Genomic DNA, 13,798 nt, shown 5'->3' with positions numbered 1-13,798 from the left:
AAAGATTTTGTTGGCAGTGTAAAAATATGCAGATTGAAGACGAGTTTCATTATTAATGGAATGCACTACATATAAAAAGGAACGGAATTTTATTCTTAATGAAGCATGCATTCAATGTAAAAACTTCCCTTATATTTCAAAGTATGAACAATTTATTTGGTTAATGTCATGTGAGTCTGAAAATGTGAATATCTCAGTGTCAAGATTTATAAGTACTTGTTTTGAAATAAGAGAAAATTTGCATTCCAGTAACTAACTAAATATACATGTAGTAGTGATGTAGTTTTTTTATGTATTAGAGAGGGTTAATATTCTATTTTATTTAATTTCAAACACCATCTGGTATGGAGTATAGTTATTTAATCATTTATTTTTAATGTAATATATCTTAAAAAGTACTGTATAATTAATACTATATATATATATGTATATGCTCGGAAACGGGCCCTTTAATTGGATTCAATAAGTATTCTTATTCTTATTCTTATTCTTCATCAACTATAAGAGGAAAACAAAGGAACAACAGGAACACTGAAGTGCAACAAAGACAAACGCCAACATACATAGAGACGAACTATTTGATATAACTGCCATATTCCTGACTTGGTACAGGACATTTTTAGGAAAAAATGGTGGGTTGAACATGGTTTAATGGCTAGCCAATCCTCCCGCTTTATGACAATGTTAAAAAATATCGCTAAAATGACAACACTACGTGACAGAAATATAGCACAAACACATAATATAATAGTCGACACAACATGCAAACCGCAGAACAACAACGAACATATTCAATCAACGACAGAAACCACAGGAAATCACAAAAAGTGACGCACTTACGTAACTAACATGCAATCTCGAACTAAATACAATTATTTTCACAATACTCGTCCAAACAATTTTCATGACAATGATGTTATGGAAAGGCAATTCTATAATTATTTGGACTACAAACGATAAGACATAACAGATTATCCAACCGAAACCATAACAGAAACATCAAAAATAATACATGAATGTTGGATGTACAAAATACCGAGACACGTCGTATAGCAATGCAAATTCACACTCGGTATAACAGTCATATTCGGGAATATGACAATGATGGTATTGGAGGGCAGTTTTATAATTATTTGGACAACAAACGATAAGACATAACACATTATTCAACCGAAACCATAACAGAAACATCAAAAATAATTACATGAATGTTGATTGTACAAAATACCGAGACACGTTGTATACCAATGCAAATTCACAGTCATATTCGGGAATAGGTCACGTTCGGCACTTAGCAGACAGACGGCATAGATGTTAAACCACAATCTAAGACGTGGTAAAAATGTCATTAGTTAGTTTAGACACAGACACATCGTATAGATCAACCAATTCGTGATGGTGTCCATAAAATTTACGGAGTGTCATTTTTAATGTTTCATCCTCATAACTCTGTTGGAGCAGTTTCTGCGTAAGGAGCACACTCCTGTAAATGAAGTCAGTATAGTGTGAACATGCACGAGCATAACGTATCAATTGAGATATGTAAACACCATACGACAGAGCAGCTGAGAAATGGGAAATTGATAATTGGGAAGTTGAAATCGTCCCGTTTGTCATAGATTTTAGTGTGAAGTCGTCCATCTGTGTCAATATTGAGGAAAAGATCAAGGTATGAAGCAGGCCATTTTTGTATCAGTAGTATCCTTAATTTCAAGTTCACTGGGATATACGAGATTCAAGTACTGACTGAAATATGGGTTATTCAGTTATTAAAAGTTAATAAAGTTGCTTTTGTCATAACGGTAATTACAAATATCACAAAAAAAAACCGGCTACCTGTTAAATAAATTTACTCAATAAAAATACATCAAAATTAACATAAGATCCAATGAACAAATGTTTTATAAGTTTTGGTAAATATTGTTGCAATTGATATCATGCACCTTTTAAATCACCATTTCATAAGTGATATCTTTTATTGTTCCTAAATTGTTAAAATCATCGAAATACTATGTTTTTTCTTACCTAATGACATTGATAGATTTTTTTCTGATTTTAATGACCATCTATTGGAAAATTCGGTTTTCATTGCTCATAACAGCGTTATTTATTTGACCTTCAAACTCTTTTGAAAAGAGTGACATCTTAATTAGTCGAAATACGCGGCTTGTCTACTAAATAAGAAACTTGGTATCTTTGATCACTTTCTACATCCGTTTTAAAGTAATTAATTGATTATTCAGACGAAAATTATAAAGCTAACTTACTGACGACAATGTGAGTTAAGAATGACATTGGCAATCGATACAAATAAACAAATGTTTCATGTTAAAAAAATTATTGTCTGAAAGCTTTACATAGAACATATGTAAGAAGCGTTTTCCTTCATTGTAAAAGTATCCTTTATATTTGACGCCCTTCTATATTGAAAGTATATTTTTTTCAGGATTATTTTGAAGGTAGAATTTCATTTATTTTCACATAAAAAGTTCTCTGCCATTACTCATTGTTAAATACAATAAGAAAACATAATAAATAGTTAATTGGCAATTAATGAGTTGGAAAATGTTGCAACGTCCGATTTTGATAATCTCCTTCGAATATAAAACGCACACTCATGAAAAAGTTACGTAATGGTTTAATTATCAAAAGTTCTCAACCTCTTTAAAATATTGTATAACCTTGACTTATATTCTGTAATTTTTTAGGATAGATAAAATTAGTGTCTTATTTCTCGCTTTTTAAGCCTGATAACAGTTCGACATTCCGGGTCGCCTGCATGCAGGAACATTATTATTGAAAACAATATAAGTGACCATACTGTAACGTTCTTTCACCTGATAAACTAACCCTAAAATGTTCTTTTAAGTATTTAATGCATAATTGCTATAAGCATCAAATAGTATGATAGCGATCCGAAAAGTTTAAATTTCCATAACCCCATACATATTGTTGTGTCGTTTTTACAACAAATATAACCAATTCGTGCAGTATATTATTTCCCGCTTAACTAGTAAAACGTCTTGATGACCATTACAGGGCGAAAAACGCCATTCAGTAGTTATGATAAACATTGTCTGAAAGACCTATTAACCCAAGTTAAGTACAGTTAGCTCAGAAGTTAAAGACAAAATATTAAGACATGAACAGTGGCGATACTATCTAACAATTGGTTTTAAGTAGTTCAGTAATATACCTGAATTTTCATTTCTGGCATAAGACCAACTGCTCCCATGTATGTGCTTCCAATTGTCTTAATCTTGTCAATTGCACGGAATCGTGGTTCGTTAAGAGCCTAAAATATAACAAACAAAGTTGCATGCACTTACTTTCAAAATTAAAAAAAGACTAGAGGCTCCCAGAAGCCTGTATGACAAAGCTAACATTTTTGACTAAAATTAACTCAATGTAATCAGAAAGTTTCCAACCGGTTTCTGCAAAAACGCAACAATAAGTAGATCATAATAACGTACGAGTCAACTGATGATTTTGGTCATGTGACTCTTTGTAGGTTGTCCTGCTGATACTGCTGTTTACATGTTCTGAAAATCTTTTATCAACTTTATCACGTGGAACCCTTTGAATAATAATTTCCTTGTAAGAAGCAAACCTCTATCAAGGAAATAATGATAGGAAACGGAAGCTCTTGAATGAATATCGTATCATCTTGGAGATATATTCTCCATTTTCAGACACTGATACATTGCCACAGAGAAATGGGGAGTTCACAATTTGGAAACTGAAATCATCTCTTTTTATCAAAAAGTTTTGTTCTCCAACGACCTCAGTGTCAATTTGAAAATGTTAATTAAGGCAACAGTAGTTAATCGATGTTAAAATCTCGTAAATCGATTAAGAAAACACAAATACAGTGAAATAAATGGAAAATGTGTCTATGGGCCACAGATGCCCAGCTTGTAAATATGCATGAGTCAATGTACTAGTTATTGACATTTTCTTTTCTTTTAAAGTTAATGACATGTATTTCTTCATGTTGTCATTAGAAATTGCTTGCAGGTTTAAGTTCTCTCATTGTTCAATAACAAAGAGTAATTAGGGATGTTGTTCGTTTTTTGTTTTTGTAAAGGAGCATAACTCAAGAACGGTTAAAGTGACGCCACCTAATATTTAACTTGGTTTGTGTTTTGTGGTAATAAGCATTGTGTATAAGTTTCATAACATTTGGTTGAGGCAAACTAAAGTTGGAAAACGGAAACGAAAAATTCAGCAATTTTAATGTTCATAAAGGGGCATAACTCATGAAAGGTGAAAGTGACGCCATCCAATTTCGAACTTGATCTGTGTTTTGTGGTAATAAGAATTGTGTATGTTTTTTAACATTTGGTTAAGGTAAACTAAAGTTGGAGAACGGAAACTAATTTTGGGGACGTACGCGACGGATGGACAGGACGGACTAGGGTAACACTTAATGCCCCCTTCGCCTAGCGGCGAGGGCATACAACAAAAAATGAGGAAACAAAAGGAATGTCGACAGGGTAAACCTTATGTTATTCATGCATTACCCTTCATGCAAATCCACATTCAATAAAAATGTCACCATGGGGAATAGGACACAATCGGTAAAATTACAGATCAAGATATGAACCAGGCTTAACTGTATATGTGGTATTATTTATTTTGTTTCACGGGATATATGCGTTCAAAATCTAGTTATCTTAAGACATTTAGATTGCAGTCAACCTATTACTGTTCGATTACTTTCAAGCAATTCAGTATTAATTGTTTTGCACATGATCATTGTATATAACAGTAACTGCATTCTGCTGAGAGACTAAACAGACTTAATTGAAAAGTACATAAGTTACGGCAGTGGATATGTCTTAAATTGAATGAAAGACAGTCTGTTAAGATTGCATCAGATCAAGATGCCCATTGCATTTGATGAACAAAAAAAACCAAGACATTTCGGAATGGAAGCAATGTAGATGTATTTATATGAAGAATAGATAACACTATAAGTAAAAGTGAAAACAGGAGAATATACAAACAATTTTTAACATAACATTAGAGATAAATCTAGAATTAACAAAAGGTTTATCCACTCCTCTTTCCATTTTGTATGAAAATAACAAGGTCCATGTTTTGCTATATATATACATTCACACATATATATATATATATTTGTTGTTCGACATGGTATTCAAATGCGTTTTGTTAAAATATACTTTTTCACTTTTTTGGTCTTTTGGAAAATGTTGTTTGTTTGACCCCTCTAACAAGAAATTTGTTTTGCATGCACACGTATAAAAAATGCGGTTTTTATCCAACGCAATCATAGGTTTGAACGTTGTTTTCAATTTAGACTTGTTTATAATTTTTCGTTTGGGCTTGTTTTATATTTGCCTTCGGGTTTATATGATCCGTTCATCCTATTTTGACTCCTCAAAATTCAAGAGTCTATCCTAAATTGAGGTAAATTGTATGGCTTTCGAAATACCGTTTCGATTCCTGACATCACTGAAGAGACATTAATTGTCGAAATCCGGATATGGTGTACAAAAACCTTTGCACCTTTTGTTTGCGGTATATCATCTTTTCCGCAAGTTTATTGTTTTCTGTTTAGTATTAAATTTATAATTAAGATCCATTTATTACATCGGTGATCCGTTTATTTGGCAATCGCCAATGGCAGTCAGCAGGGTTTAAGAACATTTGTTGTTCGACCTGTTAGTCAAATGCGTTTTGTTAAAATATACTTTTTCACTTTTTTGGTCTTTTGGAAAATATTGTTTGTGCTGTATTTAGACCCCACCAACAAGAAATTTGTTTTGCAAGCACACGTATAAAAATTGCGGTTTTTTATCCAACGCAATCATAGGTTTGAACGTTGTTTTCAATTTAGACTTGTTTATATATATATATATATTTACAAGTCTAAATTGAAAACAACGTTCAGACCTATCATTGCGTTGGATATATATATATATATATATATATATATATATATATAACCCAAACTATTTTTTTAAATAATAATACAGATTCTATCAAGTTTAAATAAAAGAGTTCACTGTTTTAGGAGGATTTACAAGATTTCAACCCCTTTAATTAAAACTGCTCCCTTGTATTAATTATGTTTAATTTTAAAGAATCAATACTTTACCTCGTCAAAATCGACAATAATTTCATTTAAAACACGTAAACATTCCACTCCTTGATTATTGGCATCAAGTTCAATATAGAAATCAGAAAAGTTTGGAATCGAGGCGAAAAACACACCAACTTTGCTGTAATGCTGACTGTAGAGATCATCCTGAAACATAGAACTTAATTACTCCGACAACCTGGAGATTTTGAAGTATTACATGTATTGTTTATTGAAAATCTACTGACAGTTTTGTTTAGGTGATAGAAAAAATTCAACACTCTGCTTGCATGTGAACTAAAATATTGGTAGCCGTGTTTAACATTCAATTAGTATAGATGTGTGAAAACAATTATTCTAGCATATGAGAAAATAAATGTATCTTATAGTATAAAAGAGGTATGGGATATCAAAGGGACAAAGACATAAGTCGAATAGACAAAAAAATCTACTCGATTTGACCTTAATGCCAGAGTTTGTCAGTTCACATGAGGTTTAGAAAAATAATAAAAAGAGTTAATAAACAAATAACGCCCATCAACTTTTTATATAGCAAAACATTTATTCGTTTGATTCAACTATTCAGACATAAATGTAATGGTAGGTATTTTAAAACAAATTTAGGTATTCCAACTTGAACACTTTGAAGCACCTATGTTCACTCCTCGCTCTTTTATTTTTCATATCAATAAAATGAAATGGGGTATGTGGCTACCGAAACCAAAAACCCCAAATTAAACATTCAGAGGTCAACAAACGTCTTACATTATAAAGTCGTTCATGTCATGAAAACTGGAAAATCCCCCTTTTTTAATGAATAAAACCCCAAAACTCGGAAATGGTAAATCTGAAATTTATAAAAAACGAAAGGGAGCTCACGTCAATAGATATAAACAATTCACCAAAGTTTCATGCATATTGGTTAAAGCGTTTTTGAATTAATGTCCGACATGTTGACGACGGACGGACGGACAGACGAACGGACGGACAGACGGACGGACGGACGGACAGACGGAAGGACAGACGGTCAACGGTATACCATAATACGTCCCGTAAACGGGCGTATAAAAAGCACATTTAAAGTATCCTCTTTGTCATTAGTTAAAAAGTCTAATATGAAAAAAACCGATGCTTCTAACTATTTGTGAACTTAAACTGAAAATTTGTTAAAATGAATAATTGTTCACTACTAGATAAGATAAGCTTATATTTGTTTATAGAAAGAATGTACAGGTATTGCTAAAAATATAACAGGTATTTCGTAACGATGTTGTCGAAGGCATGAGATTGCGTTCAATGGAAAATCTTTATTTTTTAAATATTCACGTAGTCAATTCCTTATTTTATACGTAATCATCTGTCTGAACTTACCAGATTACTTCTTGCCTGTAGATCAATGAAATGAGCAGCAACATGGGCAGGGAGTAGATTACACAAGATTTGTCTGTTGTTGGTCTGTAGGTCTGTCATCTCTATCTTTTCTTCAGTTGCCTGTTAATTGAAATGCATTATAGGTCATCAAATAAAGTAATACATGTAAACTAATTTACAAGACAGTTCAGAGGAGAAGGTTGTATCTTTCGAAATTTTAAACAATTTAACTTTTTTATCATCTGCACTCTTTGAATGCAACATATTGCAAATATAAAAAAAATGTGTAGCAAGATTTATTGAAAGAGTTCATACCTGTGTTTTCCATAAAAAGTCTAATCGAGAAGTCCATTCTTGTTGTCGACCCTGCAGGTACAAGGTTACCATGAAAACAATCAATACAACTGCACCAATAACATGAGTTGGAATAACTGGTCTACAATTACAAGTGAAATATTATGTCCTTTGATTCGAGTTTAGTTTTTGTAAATTATATAATGCAAAAATAGACTTTCTAAATATGGACCAATGATGCTAAATAGAGAGGTTGAAAATACTGATACAACCTAAATGATCTGACTAAAATATACGTGTTTAAAAATATAAACAAACACATTGAAGTTCAAATTGTGTTTCCTTAAGGTATTTAGTTTACAAAATTGGATTTTATTTTCAAATAAGAAACATAATAACATTTTCAAATCTGTTCAACACTCTTTGGAATACATGGATACATTTACCATATTTATTTCAATGAGTATCATTTTTATGAAATATAATATAACACAAACATTCGTAGGTTATTGATTATGCAATACAATGCCATCTACCATCAGAAACTTGGATGAGTTTACAAGTATAAAGGATAAGTATTGAATTGTAAGTGAATTTTAAGTTGTCACATGGAAAAATTTGTTCCAATGTAATTTGCATTTTACCATTATTCAAGTCAGAATATTTATTTAAAGATGCAAACAATTTCAATAACTGCAAGCTTAACGCATCCCTGTATTTTCAAGTAAATCTTATATCCAACACATTCCGCAATACTCGTCATCCCGATCTCAAAGTTTATCCCTTACTTTTCTGGTATGACTATACACACAAAGTCGCTCATATAGTAAGATACTTAAACTCTATCTATTACATTATATAATATGGCTTTATATGATTATACATGGCACCTTTTGAGTTTTTCTGTAAAGTTTCTAATCAATTGAAGAGGCATTACAGAAAAAAGTGTGGAAAAATATGTTTAGTCACAACCTCCGCTAAAATCGCCAAAATAGAACTCTGTACTGTCTTATGATATAACTATATACCAAATATCTAATCAATAGTTTGAAGTATTGAGTAGTGCAGAAAAAATTAAGTGAACTTTCATAGAAACTGCAAACCTAAAGTTTCCTGAGGCTTTGCCGGTAAGGGATTTTCAGACAGAAAGATACCTATGGGCAAACCAAAAACAATAAATCAAACAAAGAAAAAAATACAGTCTACAATACATTATATGGATTGATAACCACAAACCACACAAACAGCCGATAATGAATTCATCTGCTCCTGAACGATCGGCAGTTTCTGTTAAACTTATATAAAAATAAGGAGATGTAGTATGATTGACAATGAGACAACTATCCATCAAAGTTCAAATAAAGTGGATGTAAGCAGTTATAGGCAACAGTACTGCCTTCAACAATGAGAAAAATCCATACCGTATAGTCGGCTATAAAAGGACCCGACATGGAAAATGTGAAACAATTCAAGTAGAAAAACTATAGTTGCTAACTTATGTGTCATTTGGTCTCTGGTGGAGAGCTGTCTCGTTGACAATCATACCACATCTTCTTATTTTTATATGAACCTACAACAACCACTGAACTACAGGATCCTTATTTGGAATAGGCACATAAAGAGTGTGACGGAGTTAAACATGTTTGTGAGCGCTCAACCCTCCCCTAACCTGGGACAGTGGTGTTACACACAATATAAGAACAAACTGTGAGAATCAGTTGCAATTGGCTAACTCAAAAAGTCGATACGAGGCACAAAAACAACTAACATAAAAACAATAGACACAAAACACCGAAATAAGAGTACTCACAGTTACTAAAATCTAATTGAAAGGTCACCTGTCGTAATAATTATGGTAAAACCAAATGGTAAAACTTATCTAAGTATTAGACCCCACATAATAGCGGATTAGCAAATTTATTGTGTCTTTCCATGAAACATTATAAAATTCATAAAGCATCGATACATGTAAATTCCCATTCTAATAAGGCCGGTAATGAGAGTCTCAAATGGAAACACATTTTTTTGTGGACGAATAAAGACATGAATATGAACCATTTAAAGATTTTATGTAGTGAGTGTGTTTTCATGATAAACTGTTGATCATCCCCGATTTTTGGTAGGGTTTGTGTTGTGCAGTCTTTGATTACCTATGTTGTATTCTATAGACTGTTGTTTGTCGTTTTGTCGTTTTGGGTTTTTTGCCATGGCGTTTGTCAGTTCTTTTTCGACTTATGAGTTTAAATATCCCTGTGATATCTATTGAATTTCTTTGGGTTTTTATCAAATGATCAATACTATGTTGTACGCCATTTTATAGGAAAATGTTGTTGACTGTTCCTAATACTCAGGTGTACCAAATGATGAGAAACAGATGTTTTGTTAAATGAATCGTTTTAATCTTTCTTTTCAAGATTCAATATACCGTTATATGTACAGTAAGTAATAATGATTCTGAGATACCTTGTCTTTTTAATGTTTTATACCTGTAAACGTTGTCAAACGCACTCAACACAGATACATGCGTAAACTCCATAACAACAATATACACCGCAGCAATGATTGCCATCATGAACACTTTTACTCCAGCTGCAAGCTTTAGGAAAACGGAAACGCATATATATCCCATAATGCCACTCAGATAGATGTATTGTGGAAGTGGACATTTCAAGTGTTCATCAGAGGAAATATATGTCATACTAGCATTTGTAAGCGTTTTGTAGAAAGCAGAATCTTTACAACATAGCTGTAAAAAGAGAAAAGAGTTAACAATTTACATATTTTATATATTAATATATATGACATTATTCTCTCAAATAGCATTATACTAAACGAAAAGGAATATTTTCAGTTTCACAACTAGGTTCATTTAATGAAACTACAATAGGTATATGTATGACACATGGTCAATAACATCTTGAGCATTAGCATTACCAAGTAGGATATTTTTCTCAGGGTGAATAGTGGTCTGATCTGTAGATTTACTGATAAAATTAACGATTATATTATAACTGATTGTGGATTCTCATTGCCGTTGGTGCATGCTTAGTAGAAGACTCTTACCCCGTCGACACATACGGTCTCGCTATTTTTAATGTTCATTCGATTTCCTCCGATTTTGTATTACACCTTGATTTGTGTCTTCATAATGCATTTTAGAGATTTGAACATCGGTAAACTACTGTTGTCCTGAATTTTTCCAAACGTTTACAAATAGTTTCGATCGCATTTCTTCATATCTAATTTTATTCAAAATTGATCACAAAAGACCATCCTAAGTTAATCAGAAAATAGGAAACGCAAATCTGATCGATATGTACTCGTCTACTTGTGCAATTACATTAAATGTAAATTAAGTTGCATTTGGATAAGTTATAGATCCAGAATAATAAAATGTCCTTCAGTATTTCACATAGAATTCAAAAGAACTTCCAGTGGTGTGCAGAAAGCCAACATTTACCTTTTTGGTCAAAAACTAAAGGAATTTAGTTAGTGATGCAGGAATTCGTGTCATCCTGACACATTAAGACAGGACGTCTGAATAGGCTACTTTATTTTCAAAGGGCTACGTTATTACTTATACATGACTTGAACTTGAATTATACTGAACTCAAAACATGTAACAATTATCTTGTTTTTGACTTAGTCTGATCAAAGTTAATTTCAAGTATGGTTCAGTATCGATGAAGTATGGTTCTTGGTGTTGTTATTATGGATCAGATCGAGCCGAGTACATTCATTATAAGCTATTGGTAATTTAACTACAAACTGGTACAGTTTAGTACATTCTCGTCTCACTTTTTTTAATATATACCACCTTTGATAAGTGTTAGGCATGACGATAAATTTTCACTTCTGTTCTCGTACTATGACCAACAAAATTTTTTTTTGTAATAAATATTTCCGTACTCGATGTATACCTTACAACAGAATTTTTTTTTTACCTGTGTACGCTATTTTATTTGGCGGCATTTTGTCCAAGGTTATGGTTGTCTTTCTGATATTGTTTTACATCTCAACCATTTTCTTTTAATTTTGTTTTTACATTGTGTCATAGATCAAATTTATTCGTTCAGTGTATGTTCACTTGTTTTTGTTATGTATTTTTATTGAGTTAAGCCATTTCAATTGATATCTTATAGTGTGTCTTTCTTTGTTGTGATGTTACACTACTGTTTCAGGTTAGGGTGAAGGTTGGCGCCTATTAAAACGTTTTAACCCGCTGCATTTGTTTGCACCTGACCTAAGTCAGGAACCTGATGTTCAGTGGTTGTCGTTTGTTGATGTAGTTCATAAGTGTTTCTCGTTTCTCGTTTTTTATATAGATTAGACCGTTGTTTTCCCTGTTTGAATTGTTTAACACTAGTAATTTTTTGGGCCCTTTATAGCTTGCTGTTCGGTGTGAGCCAAGGCTCCGTGTTGAAGGCCGTACTTTGACCTATAATGGTTTACTTTTACAAATTGTGACATGGATGGAGAGTTGTCTCATTGGCACTCATACCACATGTTCTTATATCTATTTACGAAAATTTCGGGTGACGGCTAAGATAAATTAAATGAAAATCTGACTTCTAGGCCGGTCAAGAAGATTTGTACAGTTATGTTGGAAAACAGATTAACTCAGATCGTGAATTCTTGGTATTGCCAAACAAATATGACGGTTACACACATTCAATGTATATAAGTACATTAAACGATCAGCGTTTCATCCGTATGTCCTTAATAATTAACAATACTTACAATATTCACTTGAGATGTAGCATAGATAAGGGCTATTGTGGTGATCATGACAAACAATCTCAATCCTGAAGATTTACGAATATCAAACGGTGCACACTGAAAATTTCGCAATACATCACAAGTACTTCAATATGACGAGTTTTTTTTATACAGATTATATCATTTGTATTTAAAAATCATAGTTTTTTAAGGTGGCTTAACTATCAAGCAAACTTCTCATACACTATGAACACCATATGCTGGTGTAATTTTCATTTGAAATACTAGTATCGATTCGAGATACGCAAATGGAATATTTACTGAGACTAACTGCTCATTAACTTTTATATCTGCTCTCTATTTGGACTTTAAGGATATGCATTTTCCAAACAATGTATAAGCTGACACAAGAAAACAGATGAGCACATGGTGTTGACTTGACAATAGTAAACATAGTACTAATTATCAAGTAACTATGAATTCTAGTTAATGAGTAAAATGAAAAATAAATCTGATGTATTTCCAACAATTTGAAGAAAACCCGGTAAAAAGAAAATGAATACGTGAGGGATCTGAAAATGTGTGACACTGTAAAATTTACAAATTTGAAGCTTGATACCGAAATGCAACAAACTCATATGTATATCAATGTAATGAGCATACATCTATGCGGCAAATCAGAAGAATAAAAGTGATTTATTTAAAAATTTGTCTTAAACACGATACAGATGACTAATAAAAAGTTTAAGACCAAATACCAAGAAACTACGATTTGTAGTTCTTGAGAAAATGCGAAAGAAACTCTCAGACATTATAAAATTAGAACCATCGGTACTTGTTAACTTTTATGACTGTCTCAATTCTGTGCCATCAAAATTATCTACTTTGAGGATTTTTATCAAGCCGTATAAACACGGAAACAAGCCAATGCGTTGAAGGACCTTTTAAGATATTAAAAAATTACATTTATTTTTTAATTTCTTTTAAACCCTGCAAAATAATAAAGTTTAAATACTACTCAAATTGATGCTGCTTTCTCAAAACTTTTTTTTCTTCAGCATATGTATTTTGATCCGTTTGATTGTTTCCATGATTACACCGTTAATACTTAAAACACCATTTAATGAAAGGAAAATAAAGTATCAGTGTAATTGATCGAAAAGTTGTTTGGATACTACCTAAAGCGCTAATAGTAATAGATGTTTTCTAACTTCGTGAATGTTAGTTAACTTCACGTTGTGCTTGGTGCATACAACTCACAGGGAACGAATCATTTTGATGATATGCAGTACCATAGTGATAACAAAA

General features: G+C 32.2%; 1 protein-coding gene across 1 annotated transcript in view; it reads right to left on the bottom strand.

The window, feature by feature from the left end:
* Positions 1 to 13,798, bottom strand: part of LOC127730412 (adenylate cyclase type 1-like) — a 92,512-nt gene that overhangs the window by 12,907 nt on the left and 65,807 nt on the right. The window contains exons 13-18 of the mRNA XM_052238814.1: positions 12,512 to 12,607; positions 10,258 to 10,517; positions 7,793 to 7,913; positions 7,478 to 7,597; positions 6,125 to 6,274; positions 3,197 to 3,295 (exon numbers count right to left, since the gene is read on the bottom strand). Of these exons, the coding sequence (XP_052094774.1) occupies positions 3,197 to 3,295; positions 6,125 to 6,274; positions 7,478 to 7,597; positions 7,793 to 7,913; positions 10,258 to 10,517; positions 12,512 to 12,607 (846 nt within the window). The remainder of the gene's footprint in view (positions 1 to 3,196; positions 3,296 to 6,124; positions 6,275 to 7,477; positions 7,598 to 7,792; positions 7,914 to 10,257; positions 10,518 to 12,511; positions 12,608 to 13,798) is intronic.

The sequence above is a fragment of the Mytilus californianus genome, unplaced genomic scaffold, assembly GCF_021869535.1.
Source record: "Mytilus californianus isolate M0D057914Y unplaced genomic scaffold, xbMytCali1.0.p SCAF_2, whole genome shotgun sequence".
Lineage (NCBI taxonomy): Eukaryota > Metazoa > Mollusca > Bivalvia > Mytilida > Mytilidae > Mytilus > Mytilus californianus.
Note: the sequence above shows the minus strand (reverse complement) of the source record. Positions and strands in the feature narration are given on the sequence as shown.